This window comes from Lipotes vexillifer, unplaced genomic scaffold (assembly GCF_000442215.2).
Source record: "Lipotes vexillifer unplaced genomic scaffold, Lipotes_vexillifer_v1.1 scaffold788, whole genome shotgun sequence".
In the NCBI taxonomy this organism is placed as follows: Eukaryota; Metazoa; Chordata; class Mammalia; order Artiodactyla; family Lipotidae; genus Lipotes; species Lipotes vexillifer.
In genome coordinates, this window is record NW_006791862.1 from 2,858,523 (window position 1) to 2,876,910 (window position 18,388).

At 34.6% G+C, this 18,388-nt stretch overlaps 1 protein-coding gene across 1 annotated transcript in view; it reads right to left on the reverse strand.

Moving 5' to 3' along the window:
- Positions 1 to 21: 21 nt before the first annotated feature.
- The window catches only part of INTS2 (integrator complex subunit 2), a 52,649-nt gene continuing 34,282 nt past the window's right edge, over positions 22 to 18,388 (reverse strand). Inside the window, exons 16-25 of the mRNA XM_007464908.1 lie at positions 15,885 to 15,989; positions 13,543 to 13,707; positions 12,314 to 12,515; positions 9,390 to 9,515; positions 5,499 to 5,697; positions 3,203 to 3,454; positions 2,741 to 2,848; positions 2,503 to 2,608; positions 1,349 to 1,525; positions 22 to 1,245 (exon numbers count right to left, since the gene is read on the reverse strand). Of these exons, the coding sequence (XP_007464970.1) occupies positions 1,076 to 1,245; positions 1,349 to 1,525; positions 2,503 to 2,608; positions 2,741 to 2,848; positions 3,203 to 3,454; positions 5,499 to 5,697; positions 9,390 to 9,515; positions 12,314 to 12,515; positions 13,543 to 13,707; positions 15,885 to 15,989 (1,610 nt within the window). The 3' untranslated portion in view covers positions 22 to 1,075. The remainder of the gene's footprint in view (positions 1,246 to 1,348; positions 1,526 to 2,502; positions 2,609 to 2,740; positions 2,849 to 3,202; positions 3,455 to 5,498; positions 5,698 to 9,389; positions 9,516 to 12,313; positions 12,516 to 13,542; positions 13,708 to 15,884; positions 15,990 to 18,388) is intronic.

An 18,388-nucleotide genomic window follows, 5' to 3' on the forward strand; every position in this document is an offset into this window, starting at 1 on the left:
AAAAAAAAAAAAAAAAATGAGGATTATGGGTTATCTGAATGCATCTACCTAATCAATGGACATTCCTAAAAGAGGACTGCAAAATCCTTCCACAACACAGTATTTTCCCCTTTTTAATTTTTCCTGTGGTCCAAACACTGTATATATTTTTGTACTTCAAAATCTAGAATTATGATGTGAATTATAATCCTGATGACAAACCAAGAACTCTTCAATCCAGGGGGTTTTATTGCTCTAAACTTTAATTAGATACCAATGTATTTCCCCCCTCTGACCATTATAAAAATAAACTTTAAAAACACTAAATGAGACATCCTTTCAGGTTCTTCTCTGCACAAAGATGTTTCTGTAAACACTTTTAAACCAGTATCTTAAAATTCCAAATTATTCAAGTATCTCTAAACATATGGCTTCATATATTAGTAAAAATTGAAACAAATATGTAAAATCTTAAAATCCTCATCTGTCATTCCATGAAAATCATTCACAAAAAGCTATTTGCCTTTTTTAAAGCCTTCTCAATACTATTTCTTGAGAAAAGGAATTCCATCTTGCATTACTCTTACTTGCATTGCAAGTTTTAGAGGTTTCTGTTTTGGGTATCTAAACTCCTAATTTTTCCTGAATTCTCCTTTCCCTTTTTCTCCCTCTCATCATTGCATCAATATACTCTGTTACTAGCTGACAGGTAAATACTAGGGCTACCCACAGACTTATTTTTATAAGAAATTAAATCAAAGGCATGGCAGTTTTTCTTCACTTCAAAAGCTTAATACAAGGCCATATTCACTTTCCAGTAATGAGTTTCTTAAATGTGCTCCCAACAGAAAAAGCTCAGCTGCTACAAAAAACATACCAGCAAGGTAGATCCAAAGAACTGCCAATCAAATACAAGCAAGCATAATTCTCAAGAGAGCTCTAAATTGTATTCATGTTGAATTGAATCGTTTCAGTGATTCCAAGATGTTACCGTTCCCATTCAGTTTAGTTGTTATAAGATGCAAATTCATGTTGGGTATATGCAGCAAAACAGCTTCATTTTTTTGTTTTAAGTTTTTTTTGTTTTTGTTTTTTTTTAAATTCCACTAACACTCATGTTTATTATTTCAATTATTGTGCTTTCAATACAATGACAGAGCTGTACATCAGGATCCATGCTTCCAGTGTCCCTAGGTCCATTTTTGTAAGATGGATCTTTACAGATTCCAGACCATCCACTTGGTTTCTCCTTTATTTGTTGAAGGCCTAAAAACATAAGGAAAAATAAATAAGGCAAGAAATCTGGAAAGGATTTGGGCCTTTCTGTTTGAGATATTAAAACAATTCTTGAAAATAAGTTACTACTTACGTGTAATAATCGGATCGATGTCTCTTGTCTGAGTGGCAACATCAGAGGCACAGACTTGCCCTATTTGGATCAACAAAGACATAATATCCTCATACAGTGGAGGAAATGCTCGACAAAAAGAGACCAAACTTGGCAGAGTTGGCATGAAAAAAGCATATCGCTTAGCCTGTGTTAAAACTGTTAGAAAGAAAGAAAACAGAATTTTTCATTTTACAGATACAAATTCAACATACATGACCTATACAATATACTAAGCACCATGCTCTGTGCTGAGGATACTAAGTTTTCTAAGACACGGCCAGCCCCTGCCTTCAGGGAGCTCATAATCTAGTAGTCAGCCGTCATCCAACACATAAATGCTTATGTCCAAACACTGTGATAGGTGCAGTGCATGCATTGTTTCATTTAATTATCACAATCTTATGAATGAAAAAAGTATTTCTATGATACCTATTTAATATATGAGGAAACTCTTAAATAAACCTTAGAGAGATTAAGAAGCTTCTTCAACTCCAGTTAGCAGTGGAGTTGGGACAGAACTCAGGCAGTGTAAGATCTTAACCACTGCAAATAATTATAACATGAAGTGAATACGATGGAAAGATAAATGAATAGATTATTATGGGAGCACTGAGAAAGAATATGACATTGACTAAGCCATAACTTTTAAAGGTTGAATTATAGTTCATAACTTTTAGTTTATTTTCATACCATTTTACTTAACAACCTAGAAGGTGGTTAAAATGTTAGGGTATGTTTTAGAACTTAAGGAAACAACTTATATATTTATCTCATTTATACAGATGATTATTTTTTCTGGAATTCTAAGCATTTGTAATAGATTGTAACTTGTTTTCTATTGACATAATTATATTCAGAAGGTAGACTTGATTTCCATTTGTAAAATGTGGAATGCTTAGTATATTTACTATAAATCTATATACAGTCATTCACAAAAATGAAAGATACAATTTGCCTATCTACTCATCTCTACACTATACATCCCATTTGTCATAGGAAATTTTTCAAAAAGAATAATTCAAAAGATGGCATAACTATTAGTGACACAGAAAACATGGTGTCACTAAATTCAGAAAAAATATGTACTACTTTATGTTAGAAATTTTTGTTATTGATGTTGGTTGGCTACACACCTGTTAGCAGAGTTCCCATGACATTGACAGCTAAGCGAGCCACACTGAGTGACTTTGGTAATGCATACTGGATACACAAGTGAGAAAGCAACTGGATAGCAAATATCTGTAACACAAAATCCAAATATTACATGTTTCTGAAGAAGGTCTTTAAGTGTTAAAAACTGTAAAATGTTTTATACAACTAGAAGATTAGAGGGAGATCAAAATTCTCCTAAAGTTCCAAAATGCTCATTACCTGTTTTTCAAGTTCTGGCTGTGCAATAAGCTCAGGTATGAAATCCAGACAGATGTGCATAGATGGAATACCTGCGACTGTCAGAGGCAAAAGTTCACATGGATAACCCTATCTCAACAAGAAAGGGGGGAAAAGTTAGAAATAAAATAGCTGCAAGTCAAATACAGATTAAAACATAAAGGAAGGTTTCACTTCCTTTATGTAACAGTTGCTCAGAAGGCTACAATGCCCTACATGTTTCCTGGCATTTCACCTCTCTGATGCACTAAAATACAAATAAATTATATGAACACTTTATTAGGCTGAAATCAAATTTTAAAAATCTGGATTTTTCTCCATATTGCAAAGGACCATTATCATTTGCGTGACCTCCAGTTTCTAAATGATTCCTATTAATTTAGTACTTCAAAACTACCCCCAAAATAAAGTTCAACCATAAAGAATCATTCTTCGAAACCAGACCTGAAAGTGAACAAGCTTAGCAATGTTGGGATCCGCAATGTACATTTGGTGCAAGAGACAACAGATAAGGCACTGAACTTCTCGAAGGTTACAGAGCAAATTGTCTTCTCCTTCCTCCATTCCCTTAGTTGGAGTGCTGGAAGTAATAACGCTTTGAACATTCCTTAGCAAGCTGTCTGGATTGACACGCTTTGCCTTCTCATCTTCAGTAGGTAAGCAAATCTCCAAGAGAATCTGGACAGCTGCACTATCCTACAAGCAAATAAAACACAGTGAATTTAAGAAGTTTCTGAGAAGTCTGTTTGAAAACCAAATTTGATTTTGTTTTCACATGAACACATGTGATAAAAATAACTGTTTCTTTAAAAACAAAAAGCAAAGAGGTACTTCTAAGAGAAAAAGTGAACAATCTATAGGCCAGTGGTTCTCATCTTTTTCAGGGCCATGAACCCTTTTAAGAATCTGAAGAAAACTGTATACCCTCTCAGCATAAAAATTAACATATGTAAACAAAGCAACATATGGCATAATTTCAGAGTGGTCACACACCTCTAAGGCAGATACATGAACTCGAGTTTAAGAACATCTACTACAACAGTATTCTTATTGTGTCATCCAAAACAGGCCCTAGGGGAAAAAATGACTTCTACTGGAATCTCCTTTCCTTCCTCTTAAATTCCTACTTCTCCCAGGATCCTATCTTGTATTCCCCTCTTTTTCTCACCTCTGAAGATGGTGGTTAATAATTAATGCCTAAAAGTCACTCCCCAAAGCGTTTATTCCTCTTAATTTGAAGATAGGCTCTTTAAGGCTCTGTAAAGATTCTGCCTTACCATCCATTCCAACTGTACAACTCATTATTGCTCAGTCTACAAGCTTGAGTGCCATTTCATAGAAAAGTAGTTTCTTGAGGGGTGATCTACTTAATGCCCCTGCCTATAAAGGAGAGCTATAATCACTTGCATCTAGCAGGAAGAAGGAAAAAGAAAATGAATACATAACATGCATCTCTGAAAGACTGCCACTGCCTGGGATAGAAGAAAACAATTACTCCATCTACCTGTTTAATAACTTAATTATAAACTAAGGTTAGCCTTACATTATGATAATTTATAAAGTAAACTTTATAATCATTCTTGACAGGTTTTGGGTTGTTTCTGTTTTATGTTTGTTTGTTTTTTTATAGACTCTGGAGCCAGCCTCCCCAAGCTTGAATCCCAGCTTCCCCACTTACTAAATGTATAACCTTGAGCAAGTCACTTAACCTCTCTGGATCTCGTTTTCCTAATCCGTAAAAATGGAGATAATACTCCATACCTCATAGGTTGGTTGTAAAGAGTAAATGAGTTAATATACATAAAAAACTCAGAAGAGCACCCACCATATAATAAGCATTATATAAATGGTAGCTATTACCATTCTCAATCCCTTATCTGAAACTCTGAGGGTCAGATTTATTTTAGAACTCAGATTTTTTTTTTCTGTAATATTATATAACACCTCCAGCAGAGACTAAGGCAGTATATTGTAATCAAATGCATTAATATTTCTGCAACAAAACATACCAACATTCACATTAAGTGGGATAAAGGCCATAAATAGCTTCACATCAATTCAGGTCAAGTTTTAACACAAACGAGGTCACATCAGGTCAGGTTTTTCTGCCAACTGAATTACCAAAAAAAATGCCTCAGTTTTCATAGCTTTTTGGATTTCTGTATTACAGATAAGGGATTGTGGACCTATATTATTACTCTAATTCCCCTTATTGCCAATTAAAAGATTTCAGAAAATATATTTCAAACTAAGAAAACATTTCTACTTTGAAGACCTCAAACTGCTTAACATTCAATCATCTCGCATGTCCTGCATTAGTCCAAAATTACTACCTAAGGCTGCAGTAAATTCTATATTGTTATAAAATTTTTCTAAATATAAACTTTAACTACTTGTGTTGTTATAGTATTTATCACTGCCTGGCATTTTATTTTACACACACACACACACATTTCTTGTCTGTCTCCACCATTTGATTTTTTTCCACCATTTGATTTTAAGAAACAAAAGTCTTATATTTTGTTAAAATATAAATCTCACTAAAATGGCTATTAAATAAAGCCATGAAGATTATTCCTGATTTTAATAATTCAGAAGCAAAGGTAACACCATTATAATATACCTTCTGTAATAAAAGGAATGTATAATATGTCACCATTGTATATAGAAGGCCATCTATTTAAATGATTATATTAACAGGAAAGCCCTTGGCCTTTTTGACTAAATTTTACTTTATTACCTGAGCAGCCAGTAATGCATTTTTCAACTCCTCTCTGGTAACTTCTGGGCCATCAGTCTGTCCAACTAAACCTATTGTATTATTCTGAGAAAGCCTATCTTGCTCTGCTGTTTCCTTCAGATGAGCACTAAGGTAGGCTTTGGATGCCAGAAGATATCCATTCAACATATGTAGAGTAATATCCATCAGTGGGGGACATCTAAACACAGAAAGAAGAAAAATATGTGAGAAAAAATATAAATTTATAAATTAGTCAGAACATGGTCAATCAATTTGAATAATTAGAAAAACCTGAACAGTACCTGAAAACATTAAAAGAGTAGAAAAGTTAACACTTTTCCCACCAAAATATTCATTCTCAAAAATGAAAGCTTAATATATATATAATTCTCTATATTTCAAGACTGTATGAATAGTATTATCTATTTCATCTTATCAACTAAAATCAAATATAATACATACGCTAGAAAAAAGGCATTCCTTTTTACAAAAAAAATGGCACTACCATTAAATCTCTTAGGTATGAGCCTGCAAGGCAGCTCTCCTCAAAGACAAATAGTCTAGGGACTTCCCTGGTGGTCCAGTGGTTAAGACGCCACTCTCCCAATGCAGGGGGCATGGGTTTCGATCCCTGGTCAGGGAACTAAGATCCTGCATGCCCCACAGTACAGTCAAAACAAAACAAAACAAAACAAAAAATGAATAGTTATTCATTCCGCAAAAACTGTTATAAATTAAATTTAAATGAGATAATAGATATAAGAATTAAATGTAAAAAGGAAACCAAAAAAGATAAATCAGTAACCACTAAAATATTAAAAGCCAAGCCCTTAGAAAAACCTGACAATGCCACTTCCCAGCCTATCACAGACTGAGTATGTGCGCATAAACAGGCAGTACAGCTTTGGTTTTAACTGTGAAACACTGGAAATGTCAGTACTTTTTCTGAAATGTTCAAATTTTCTACAGTAAACATGCATGTATTAATAGTGGAAAAAAAATGTCAGTGGTTAAATAAACCATGGCAATATTCCCCAAACTGAAGATAAGAATCACCTGGAGTATTTATTTAAAAAAAAAAAATCCTAAACTCCACCAGACATTCTGGATCAGAGTTTGTAGAGGCCTGTATATACGGAATACTATGTAGCAGTTAAAACAATGAGATGGAACTATGCATACTAATATGGAAAACATGTTCAGAATGGTAAGTTTTTTAAAAAAAAGAACAAAATAGAGCCTACCAAAAACCACTTACGTTTTTTAACACCACCCGAAACAAAAAAGTAATATTTGTTTATAAATTTATAAATACATAGAAAGTGAAGCTACATACACACCATTATGACAATAAAGTTTCCTCTGGAGATGGAACTGGGATTGGTCAACAGTTCAAAGAGGAACTTTGCTTTAAAAATGGCAGCAGGGTAGATATGAGAGAACAAGACTTTTCGCTGTACACCTTTTCCTTGTTAATCTTCTTGTTTGTGCACTTATTAATGTATATAATAAAAACTTTCACACACACATATAAAAGGGAATATTATAATGAACCTCTAAGAACTCATCACCCAGCAGCAACAGCTATTGACACATTGCTAGTCTTATTTCAGCCGTACCCCACCATCCACTTTCCCACCATCACCACTGGTTAGTTCAAAGCAAATCAAAAATGTCATATCTTTTCATATTGTTTGACATTTTTAAAAACCACCTAAATGATCACTTAGAAAAAATCAAATTTTAAAAAATGAACAAAATTAAAGGCAAAACAATAGAACAATAAAAGAAAAAACTGCACTCTATATACAAAAAGCTGATATCCTTTATACATAAAGAGCTCTTTAAATCAAAAAAGGTAAGCATTCTAATAGAAAACTAGGCTAAATGGAAAGAAGAAATACCAATAACCAATAAGTATATTAAAATATTCAATCTAAGAAAAATATAAATTAAAGTGGGAATCGATTTTTCACTTATCAAATTGGAAAAATTATATAAAACTGTGTAGGAAAGTGTACAATATCAAACGTCACTATAAGAATGTCAACAGGTTCAGCCATTCTGAGTGGCAGAATGAAAACATGAATCAAAGGACTTAAAAATGAGCATGTTCCTTTTGCCTCAATAATTCCATTTTTAATAATCATTTCTAAGGAAATACTCAGTACATAATAGTTACCACAGCACTATCAATAATAACAAAAAATGGAAATAAAATATCCAACAATAGGGAACTGAATTAAGCATAGCATATCTATGTGGAATGCTACGTAGCCAATTAACATAAGAAGATCTATTAACATGAGAAAAGGTTCACAAGTTGTTAAGTGAAAGGTCTAAGGCTACAAAAACATTTCATACATTATGATAGCATAATTTAACAGCCTCCTGAACAACTGCGGGTGATTTAGGTGAAAGGTTACCTACTTAAGTGGATTTTTAACACTGATAAATTGTTTTAGAAATGGCTTTTCTCTAGAAATGTTATTTACTGTTGTTTTCTTTTTATTAAATAGATACTTAATGTCATTTATACTGTTTATTCTTCTGATTCCTCTTCCCTCTGAGACCTTGATCTCACCAAACTATATTTGGCTGATTCTGCAGATTTTGCCACTTCAAGAATTTCATCCCCAGGATTAAAGACAGATGAGTATATAACTGTATCCTAGTTAGCCTTCTTTACTCCAGTTTCTTTCCCCTCTGAACTATCTAGTATGAACCTTCTCTTCGTAACTTACCACCTAAATGACCTCTTCAGCCTAACATTCAAGGCCCTCCATAGCCTGACCTTAACCTAACATTCCAACTCTAAAGTGTGTTCTCAAAAACTAAGGCTTCCACTCAAGCTTTTTTCACTCTTGCTTTTACACTTTTTTTTTTAATTTTTGCGGTACGCGGGCCTCTCACTGTTGTGGCCTCTCCCGTTGCGGAGCACAGGCTCCGGACGCGCAGGCTCAGCGGCCATGGCTCACGGGTCCAGCCGCTCCGCGGCATGCGGGATCCTCGCGGACCGGGACACGAACCTGTGTCCCCTGCATTGGCAGACGGACTCTCAACCACTGCACCACCAGGGAAGCCCTGCTTTTACACTTTTGCTCACACTATTCTTTTTCTCACAATACCTTCTTTGACCTCTTACGCCCCATCATTACAGTATCTGTTCATCTAAACCCTATTTCTATACTTCAAAATACTACTCAAAGTCTCACTTCCTCCTGAAACTTTTAACACCATTCATTTACTGTACCATTCATCTGCATATGACCATATTATTTAACTTTTCAGGTATTTATCTTATTTCCCAATACAAGTGATAATCACTTTAAAGGCAGACCCCTCAACTTGTATATCTTTGTTACTATTTAGCTTAGCAACTAGAAATTCAAATATTAATGATGTGAATTAATTAATCCCACCTCTTGAGGTGAAGCTACTTCAAAGCAACTGATTAAGTTAAGCAATTAGCAAGGAAGTATAGACAAATGTGGAATCAATAAAGCTAATATCACAATTAAGGATTCCAAAAGGATCACAATTTTAATGCATGTAATGATTCATAATAAACCGGTTTTTTAAAAGGTTTTTTCAACAATGCTATGAGAAATGGTATCATTTTTCACTATCTTGACTCTGAGAGAAAGAACAGCCACTATTGAGGGCTGCCAAAACCAAGGATGACATTTTGTTAAGGCTAGGTTTATTAATCACATATTAAACTGAAGTTCATGAATATAGACAACCAAAAAAACCCGAAAAACCTCACAGGTCATACTGCCAAGTTACCTGCAAGAATACGAAGAAATAAGTTTAAACTGAATTTCTTCAATTTCCTTTGACTCTCCAACGTATAGCTCTATAGTAAAAACGAACTCAAATGACACATACCTGTACACCCTCTGATCACATCTTAGCACAATGAGAGGATCTATCATCAGATCATTCTGAGTATACTTTTGCTGTCGTACAAACTTTACTGACGGTTGAAGTGCATTAACTGTCATTACCCACAGCCTGATGAGAAAATAATCATATGTTCAGAAACAGCTATATCATAATTGAAACCTGCAGCCACCATCCAGTTCCTTTTATCTTAGAAAGATATAGTCAGGAAAAAATTAGAGAACAGGTGTAAATGAACTTGGAAAAATTAAAAACTATAGAAATCTAACCTATTATTATGTTTCTAAAACAAATGAAGATAAAACAATAAACAAAAGTAGTTTCAAAAATCTTCACAGTTGTAAGGGAATAATCATGGCATATAAAATCAGAATTTGAATTAAAACCTCAGTTATACCATACTTGCTATATGACTCTGTGTAAGTCATGGAACCTCTCTGAATTGTTTCCTCCTCTGTAAAATATGAATATAATACCTGTAAATGAAATGATACCCACCAAAGCACTTTGAAACTGTAACTGGCCCCATAAATTATTGTTCTACATTTATCATCACAGAATCTAAATATGAGATGCCACTTTGAGACTAAACATCAATAGACTATAAAAGTGGTTACTAACCTGACTACACATCAGAATTACTGAAGAATATGGCAATATGTAGGGTATCTGACCTCTTACAGTGAAGACCAGGAGTCCACCAATCCCACCTCACACACAGAGCTTGCCCACTCTTAAATGAGTGGATAGCCAACAATCATCAGACATTTAAAGAAAGTTTCTACTTTGAAAAAGATTAAAATATACAAACAGAAAGAAAGGAATGCCAAAGAAACAGAGAATATAGAGATGAGAAGAAAAAAAAATTCTTAAACCTATAATTAATTTCCTTAAAGGATAGAATATTTCATATATGAAACAAGAATAGGAGGCATTTATAGATTCTCAGATAAGAAAGAGCTCTTAGAAATTAAGACTATAACAGAAATATTTTAAATTCAAAGGAAAGATCAGAAGATAACATAGAGGAAATATCCAGAAAATGTACATAAAAGAGAAATTTAAAAATAGAGGAGAAAGAAGGAGAAAATCAGAGTAAGTTCAAGAGGTTTAAAATCCAAATTGCAAAAAATTCCAGAAAACAGAGGGAAAGAAATTACTGAAGAAAAAAAAAAAACACAAGAAACTGTCTTAGAAGTGAAGACATCAGCATTAGTCGCCCGACGAAAAAAAAGGCCAACCAAGTGCCCAGCACCATGAATTAAAAAAGACCCAAACCAAAATGTATCATCATGAAATTTCAGAAACAATGAAAAAGAACCTAAAACCTTTAAGAGAAAAAACAATGGTCACATACAAAGGATTGGGAATTGGTATAAGATTAATTACTCAAAAGCAATCAGGAAAGCTCTAATTACTTCAATAGAATAAAGCTTTCAAATTTCTAAGAGGAAAAATAAGCTAGAATTCTACACCTAGCCTAATATCAATCACATGTGAGGGGAAGAATAAAAACCTTTTCACATATGAAAGCCTCAAAAAAAAAAAAAAATTTCCAAACACCATTCCCAGGAAGCAACTCCAGCCTTAGTTCCACTTACTTAAATAAGGAACTAAATCAAGAAAGACAAAAACATGGACTCAAACCAAGAGACAAAGCAATTCCAGATGGCTACTGTGAATGTCCCAGATTGAAACATAAGGGTGGAAAGATCTGAAAGGAAGGTTTCCAAGGAAAAATGTTACTAATATGTTACCTGATGTGTTAACAACTAACACATGTAAATTTCCACTCAATAATAGAGTTTGAGAGTGAATTGGTTATTGATACAAAAAAAAACAAAAAACCTGAACAAATGTTAAAGAGGCAAACAACTCAGGGTTTGTATGTGGGGTATGAAGGAGGGCAGTTGTTTAAGAAAGAAATTGTAATCAAAGGATATCATATATATCAACATAAATAACACTTATGTAGTCATAATAATATGCACACTGAATATTTCTTTAACCAAAAATTCTGATATAACTGTGCTGGGAGAAATGGAGGAAGGGAGAATATATGCAAGAAGAAGGACTCACAGGGGAAGCTAGTAAGCGTGCTAAACCTCCATCTTGTATGAAGGATTTTGTAGGAAGTCAAAAGATAAGTTCTAAATTGGCAAGTCAGGAAATCATAGTAAATATAAGCATTATGACTGAGATACATGGTGGGACATAAATGCCAGAATTAAAAGATAAAGGAGCTAAGAATAATTGTCTCTGAGGATCAATAGTCTAAAATGGGAAGGTGGGGGCTGACCTTATACACTATTTAACTTACGTGCATTTATTAATTTGATATAAGTAAAAATCAAACTTAAAAAGTATAAATATTCCCAGACCTACTGAATCAGAATCTCAGATAAGTCTAGCCCAGTATTTGTTTCTAGAGCAGACCAAGTGTTTTTGATGCTATCTACGGAACAGCAGAGACCCATTTGACTAAAGACAAAACACTGAATCCAGCGTTCCACTCTGATTTAATTGGCATGGGTTACAACTTGGGGATCAGGAGTTTTAAAAGCTCTCCAGGTGATTTTAATGTACAGCAAAATTTGGAGCCACTGCAATGATGCAAGACACAATGGTAATCTAAATCACAATTAGCCACAAATGACTCTACATGAGAACTCCCTTTTAAAGATCTTTCCCAAGCTGGAAACACTTGAAGGTTTCTCTCTGTTTCTTAAGATAGAGTTTATTCTTTTCCTTAAAGTTATAACAACTCTTTTAATTAGTGGTCTTCAGAAAGGATTTATATTGTCAAAAAGGTGTTTTTTAACAATTTTTTTCAACATTTAAGTTTAAGTTATTGTATACAATCACTGCTATACACTTACCTATTACATGTAACAATACACTGAAATTACCTTCTAGGCATCACAGTATTAAGAACCATCCATAGTTTATTGACCGTTTGAAGAATTCGCCTCGGAACCCCTGAATTCAACAGCTGATTCATATTGGATGTTAATACTTCTGCATATGGTATAAGTTCACTGGCAGAGAGTAGAGTCAAGTGTTCTAGAATCTGCATCACTTGTGTGTGACTTACTGGGACAGCTGAAAATGCTAAAAGGAAAACTTTACAGTCATAATCTAAATACTATACAGCTTACCAAATAGGAAGTAATATTGCTCTATCAAACTACAGGCGAAACAAATCAAGAAAGCAATATTGCTTTAAAAAAAGGAAAACTTTCCATTCTAGTCACAGTTGTGAGTATACTTAAAATTAGGCCCTTAAGAAAAATTCATGTTAAGGTGCAGTTATTTCATAAAGAAAAAAAAGAATACCTCATTTTAAAAATCACATTAGTGAGAGTGACCCAAAGACAACAATTCACACTGATTTAAAAAATTGACTGAAACATGAAAATATACCGAACTATTGCTCTTGGAATTAACATTCATTTGAAAAATTCAAACTTCTTGACACCTTCCTTCGGGTAGCCCTTTATGGGCTGTAAGCAGCTGTTAGTAAAAAAACAGCTAGAACCGTGCTCCTTCAATAGAATAGTCACTAACCACTTCTGGCTACTGAGCACTTGAAATGCAGCTAGTCCAAAATGAGATGTGCTGTAAGTATAAAATACATAGACTTAGTATTAAAAAACAATAAAATATCTAACAGTCTTTTTATATTGATTATATGATGAAATCATAACATATTAGATATACTGGGTCATACAAAATAATTATTTAAATTTGCCTTTTTTAATGTGGCAATATATAGAAAGTTTTAAATTGTATGTGTGGCTCACATCATATTTCTATTTTAAAGTGCTGATCTAGCTTATTATCCATTAACAGCAGATACATTGTTCTATTCCACAGCACTTATTTCTGACCAGTTTTAGGACTTTCCTAAAACCACATGACCCGTTTAGTGATATAACGTAGAACCTATGAGGAAACAGATGCAAGCATGTCAGAAAAAAATGGTAAAAAATCCTTAAACTCATAGAGAATTACTTTAAATATATTCACCAAAACCCTGTTATATCTCCAGGAAAATTCTGCGTGATTTTAAGATTTCCACAGGCCTAACACCTCTGTGTACTACTAAAGGGGTAAAAGGCATACCAATTTATTATACCTTCTTGAAGTTGTTTAGGAGAGTGGTTTTTGGCATTACTAGTCAGGAGCATTCGTCTTAACAGGGCATCAGTCCCTGTGATTTCTTCTTCACAGATCCAATCATCCACAATGCATAAATGTGGGTAGTTAGTTGCAAGGAGACGAAGTAAAGCAGAATGCAACCCTTGAAAATTTAAAAGAAGTCAATTGGATTCTTTACTCTTAAACATCAAAATCTTCTCTCTCTTCTTTCCCCTCTCTCTTCTCCCTTTCATTTACAGCAAGCCAAAGGCATCTGCCCTTCTTATGCATGCATACTACAGCTTAAGAACTTCTGTTCAGTAGTTTAGCCAGGGAATCTGCTTAAAGATCGCCAAGTGAATTGATAACACAGGAAGCTGGAAGCCACTACTTTTGTCAAAAGTTCTCAAGCTTTCTTCCACCCTATGCCAGCATAAAAGTCTCCCATCAGGAAAATTAGTTTGACATAGCAGTAGTTCAAGAGTTGAGTGGCGAGGAGAAAAAGAGAAGCGAAAAGAATGTTCATTTCAGGGAGATCATATACGGTTTGAAAAAGGCCTCACTCAGAAATTCTGATAGGCTTGGTAATTCCCTGGCGGTCCAGTAGCTAGGATGCCGCACTTCCACTGCAGGGGGCACGGGTTTGATCCCTGGTTGGGGAACTAGGCTCCCGCATGCCAAGCGGCGCAGCCAAAACATAAATAAATAAAAATTTTAAAAGATTTAAAAAAAAAGAAATTCTGATGGGCTTCTATAGGAGAACATGTCCTCTCCTCCAACCCAGCTGAGAATCATTGCTATAGATGAGTAAAATTAAAGTTGCCCAACTTGAGTACCTAAATGTACACTTTATGTGCATTTCCTCATTTCACCCTGACATTCCTACAAGGTAAGCAATATTGCCTCCATTCTACCATGAAGAAACAGGCTGAAAGATGTTTATTAATGTTCCCAAAGTCACACAGCTATGTCACCCAACCCAAGCAGTACTGACGATACCCACAAGAGGGTGCATTTGTCTTCTTTCAAGAAGGGTTAAGGACGCTCAAAAGGATCGGGAAACCCTCTGACTAAATCTAGGTCTTGTTTCTAATCTTTTGCTTACAGCAGTTAGACTACTCATTATTATTATTGTGTAATATTAATAATGAGAAAAATAAATGATACTGTAAAAATGCCTATTTAGACATATGAGGCGCCACTATGTTATTTACCTAATAAATGCTGCTGCTACTAAACAATTATTATCATCATCTCCAAAGTTGCAAGAGTTAGCAGTAAGAGTATCAGTAGTAATAAAAGTACATTAGATCCAATCACCCTCTTATTATGCAACTTAGATCAAATCAAACCACTGCTTAGTCCCAAGAGGGTTAAGTATCTGTTTCCTTTCTCATAGAAACTGCTTAAAATAAATGCTTCTGTTTGAAAAGGCACTGAAACAATCAAAAGTGGTATTAAATTTAATGCACAAGTACATGTGTGGTCAAGACTTTCCCAAAACAGTCACAAAAATGACTGCTTACAATAGTGCAAATTAATCTACACTTCATAATCTCTTCAGTAAAACATGTAAGTTGCCAAAAGCTGCCAAATATAACATCATTTCTCTAGAAAGAGATAATGCAAAGATATAAAAAATAAATGCAGACATCTGGCTAAAGATGACGAAAGCAAGCTCACGTTCATCCTAGAAACCAACCGTAACAAAGACAGAAAAAGAAAATCCCCAACTTCAAAAAAACAAACCAAAAAGAAAAAAACAAACAACCCACACATTCAAACATTACAAAAAGGTGTTAATTTAAGAAAAAATTTGAATTTCAAAAAATAGTACTATATTTCTATTTGACAGTTTTACAGTAAAAATATTATAGTAATTCCACGCTAAGGAATGTTATAGAGCAATTAAAAACAATAAGGTAGATCTAGATGAAGTGACATGATAAGATTTCCAAGACTCAAAGAGAAAAAAGCAAATCTCAGAAGAGATAGGGTATAATACCATTTAAAGTTTAAAAAAAGAATTTTTTACTTGTGTATCTATTAGCTTCAACCATATGAAACTGCACTTTTGGAGGTCAAAAACAGTTGAATACTTGTAATTTCATATGATTCACCCTATAGAAAGGAATATCTGAAATTACACACAAAAATGAAACTAGGGCCTTGGGGGTGAGGAGCGGTTTGCAGGGAGTAAGACAGCAAGGGAGGTAAAGAGGAATTTCACTCTTGAATTGGGCTTTAAACAGTGAGCACCTATTACACTTTATAACATCATAAACGGTAGGTACTTTTAAACAATAAACGTTAGCAGTAAAAAGCAAATAAAACAAATACCTCCCAACTCCTGCTGCAGTCCTTGAGCCTGTCGAATAAGAAATTTGATAGGAATCTGATCCATTAAAGAAGACGAATATGATTTGGGCTTTCTTTGCATGGCAGCTGTCAGTCAAAGATTAAAACAATGTAAGATACAGTGTCAGTAACAATAGAAATTTTAACCTTCAACACAAATGGGAACAAACACAATGTCAAATTATTTTTAATTCACTTAATCTGTGAATATAGTTCATAAAAGATGAAGAATCACTACCACAATAATGAATACACAGGACAAGCAAGAACATACTTAAGGGCAATATCTCGGAAAATGCCCCGAAACTGAAACTAGGGGGAAGAAAAATCATGAGTGAGAGAAGCCACCTGCAGAAGTGCCCTGCACTAGAAAACAACAACAACAACAAAAAAAAAACACCCAAACCTGAGAAGTCAGTCAAGACTCTCCCAAATCTAGTTAGGAAGACCAAATGCAGTCATGCCAGCATGGCTTAAAGCTTCATGATGCCAACAGCCTTAAATTAATCATATTATGTATTAGTGGTGACTCGTTTTGATGAAAGTTGGGAAATACGAATGACTTCCTTCTCTCACAACTTCTACCTTCAACTAACAAGTACATGCTTTTTTTTTTTTTTAAACAAATCCATCTTAATTTCTGTTCTTTTTCTGCTATCCTAAATCAGCGCCTACTCATCATTTATTTAAATAACTATTACGGCTCAATTTCCCAGACTCCAATTTCTCTGGTCTTTGATCCATCCTTCACACTGCTGCCATAGTCCTCTTATTTAAATTGAGATTTGGCCAGATCACATGTCTCTGGCTCCATGCTCAGAAACCTTCCATGGATTCCCAGATCCCACAGAGTAAAGGTCCTTGCAAATCAACGCTATCTTTCTTTGTCTCATCTCCACCATATGCTATATGCCTGACACCCTCATCTCATTCCAAGGTACTTTGCTTGTACACAACAAAACTATATGAGCATCTCAACCAGGGTGTCCATAGTTTGAAAAAGCATTTCCAATATACTTTTTCTTTTCCAAATACAAACCACACAGTATAAAGCTCAACAAATTTTTATTGAAGATAAAAAGCATATGAGTGCAAGTGTTAGAATAAAGGTTGTGAATCATTGCCTAAACAGACCATATACCTCTTGGTTAGATATAATCCCCCTTGTAAATTAATAAATTAGCATCCCAGTTTTCCACACAAATCTTTTATGAACTGAGTAAGAATGTGTCTCAAAACACAGTTAAAAAAAACATAGGGCTTCCCTGGTGGCGCAGTGGTTGAGAGTCTGCCTGCCGATGCAGGGGACACGGGTTCGTGCCCAGGTCCGGGAGGATTCCACATGCCGCGGAGCAGCTGGGCCCGTGGGCCATGGCCGCTGAGCCTGCGTGTCCGGAGCCTGTGCTCCGCAACGGGAGAGGCCACAACAGTGAGAGGCCCGCGTACCGCAAAAAAAATAAAAATAAAAATAAAAATAAATAAATAAAACACAGCTTCCAGTGACAGTCAAATTCTGGTCCCAACACCATCCAGATTGAAAAGGAAGAAGTAAAACTGTCACCATTTGCAGATATGGTATTATACAGAAAACCTTACAGACTCTATCAAAAAACTGTTAGAACTGAAAAAAAAGAAAGTGGTAAAAGCGACAAGTATTTCGGCCCACGTAAGTGACTCTCATGCAAACGCTGAGGTGAATGCGTGGGACCTCTACAGTAAGATGAGGGAACTAGCATTTAAGGAGCACCTTAGGGTACATGGCTTTGTGCCAGAACCAAATAATTTCCTAAAGAGTGAAGTAGAGTTGGTTGGTAAATGAGTGGCTGAGGAGGCTTTTCTGAATGTCAAAGTTCCATAAAGGTAACAAGAATAAAAAAAAAGAAAGAAAAAACCTGTTAAAATTAATAAACAAATTCAGTAAAGTTGCAAGATATAAAATCAATACACAAAAATCTGTTGTGTTTCTAATACACCAATAACAAACAATCAGAAAGAGAAATTAAGAAATCAACCCCATTTGGGGATATATGTATACGTATAGCTGATTCACTTTGTTATAGAGCAGAAACTAACACACCACTGTAAAGCAATTATACTCCAATACAGATGTCAAAAAAAAAAAGAAATCAGCTCCATTTACAACTGCATCAAAAAGAATAAAACACCTACGAATAAATGTAATCAAGGAGGTGAAAGACCTATATATTGAAAACTACAAGACATTAATGAAAGAAACTGAAGATTAAAAATACATGAAAAAAGATGAAACTAGACCACTATCTTACACCACACACAAAAATGAACTCAAAATGGATTAAAGACTTGAACCTAAGACCGGAAACCATATAACTCTCAGAAGAAAACACAGGTGCTAAGCTGCCGGACACAGGTCTTGGCTGATTTTTTTGAATCTGACACCAAAAGCAAAACCAACAAAAGCAAAATAAACAAGTGGGACTACTTCAAACTACAAAGCTTCAGAACAG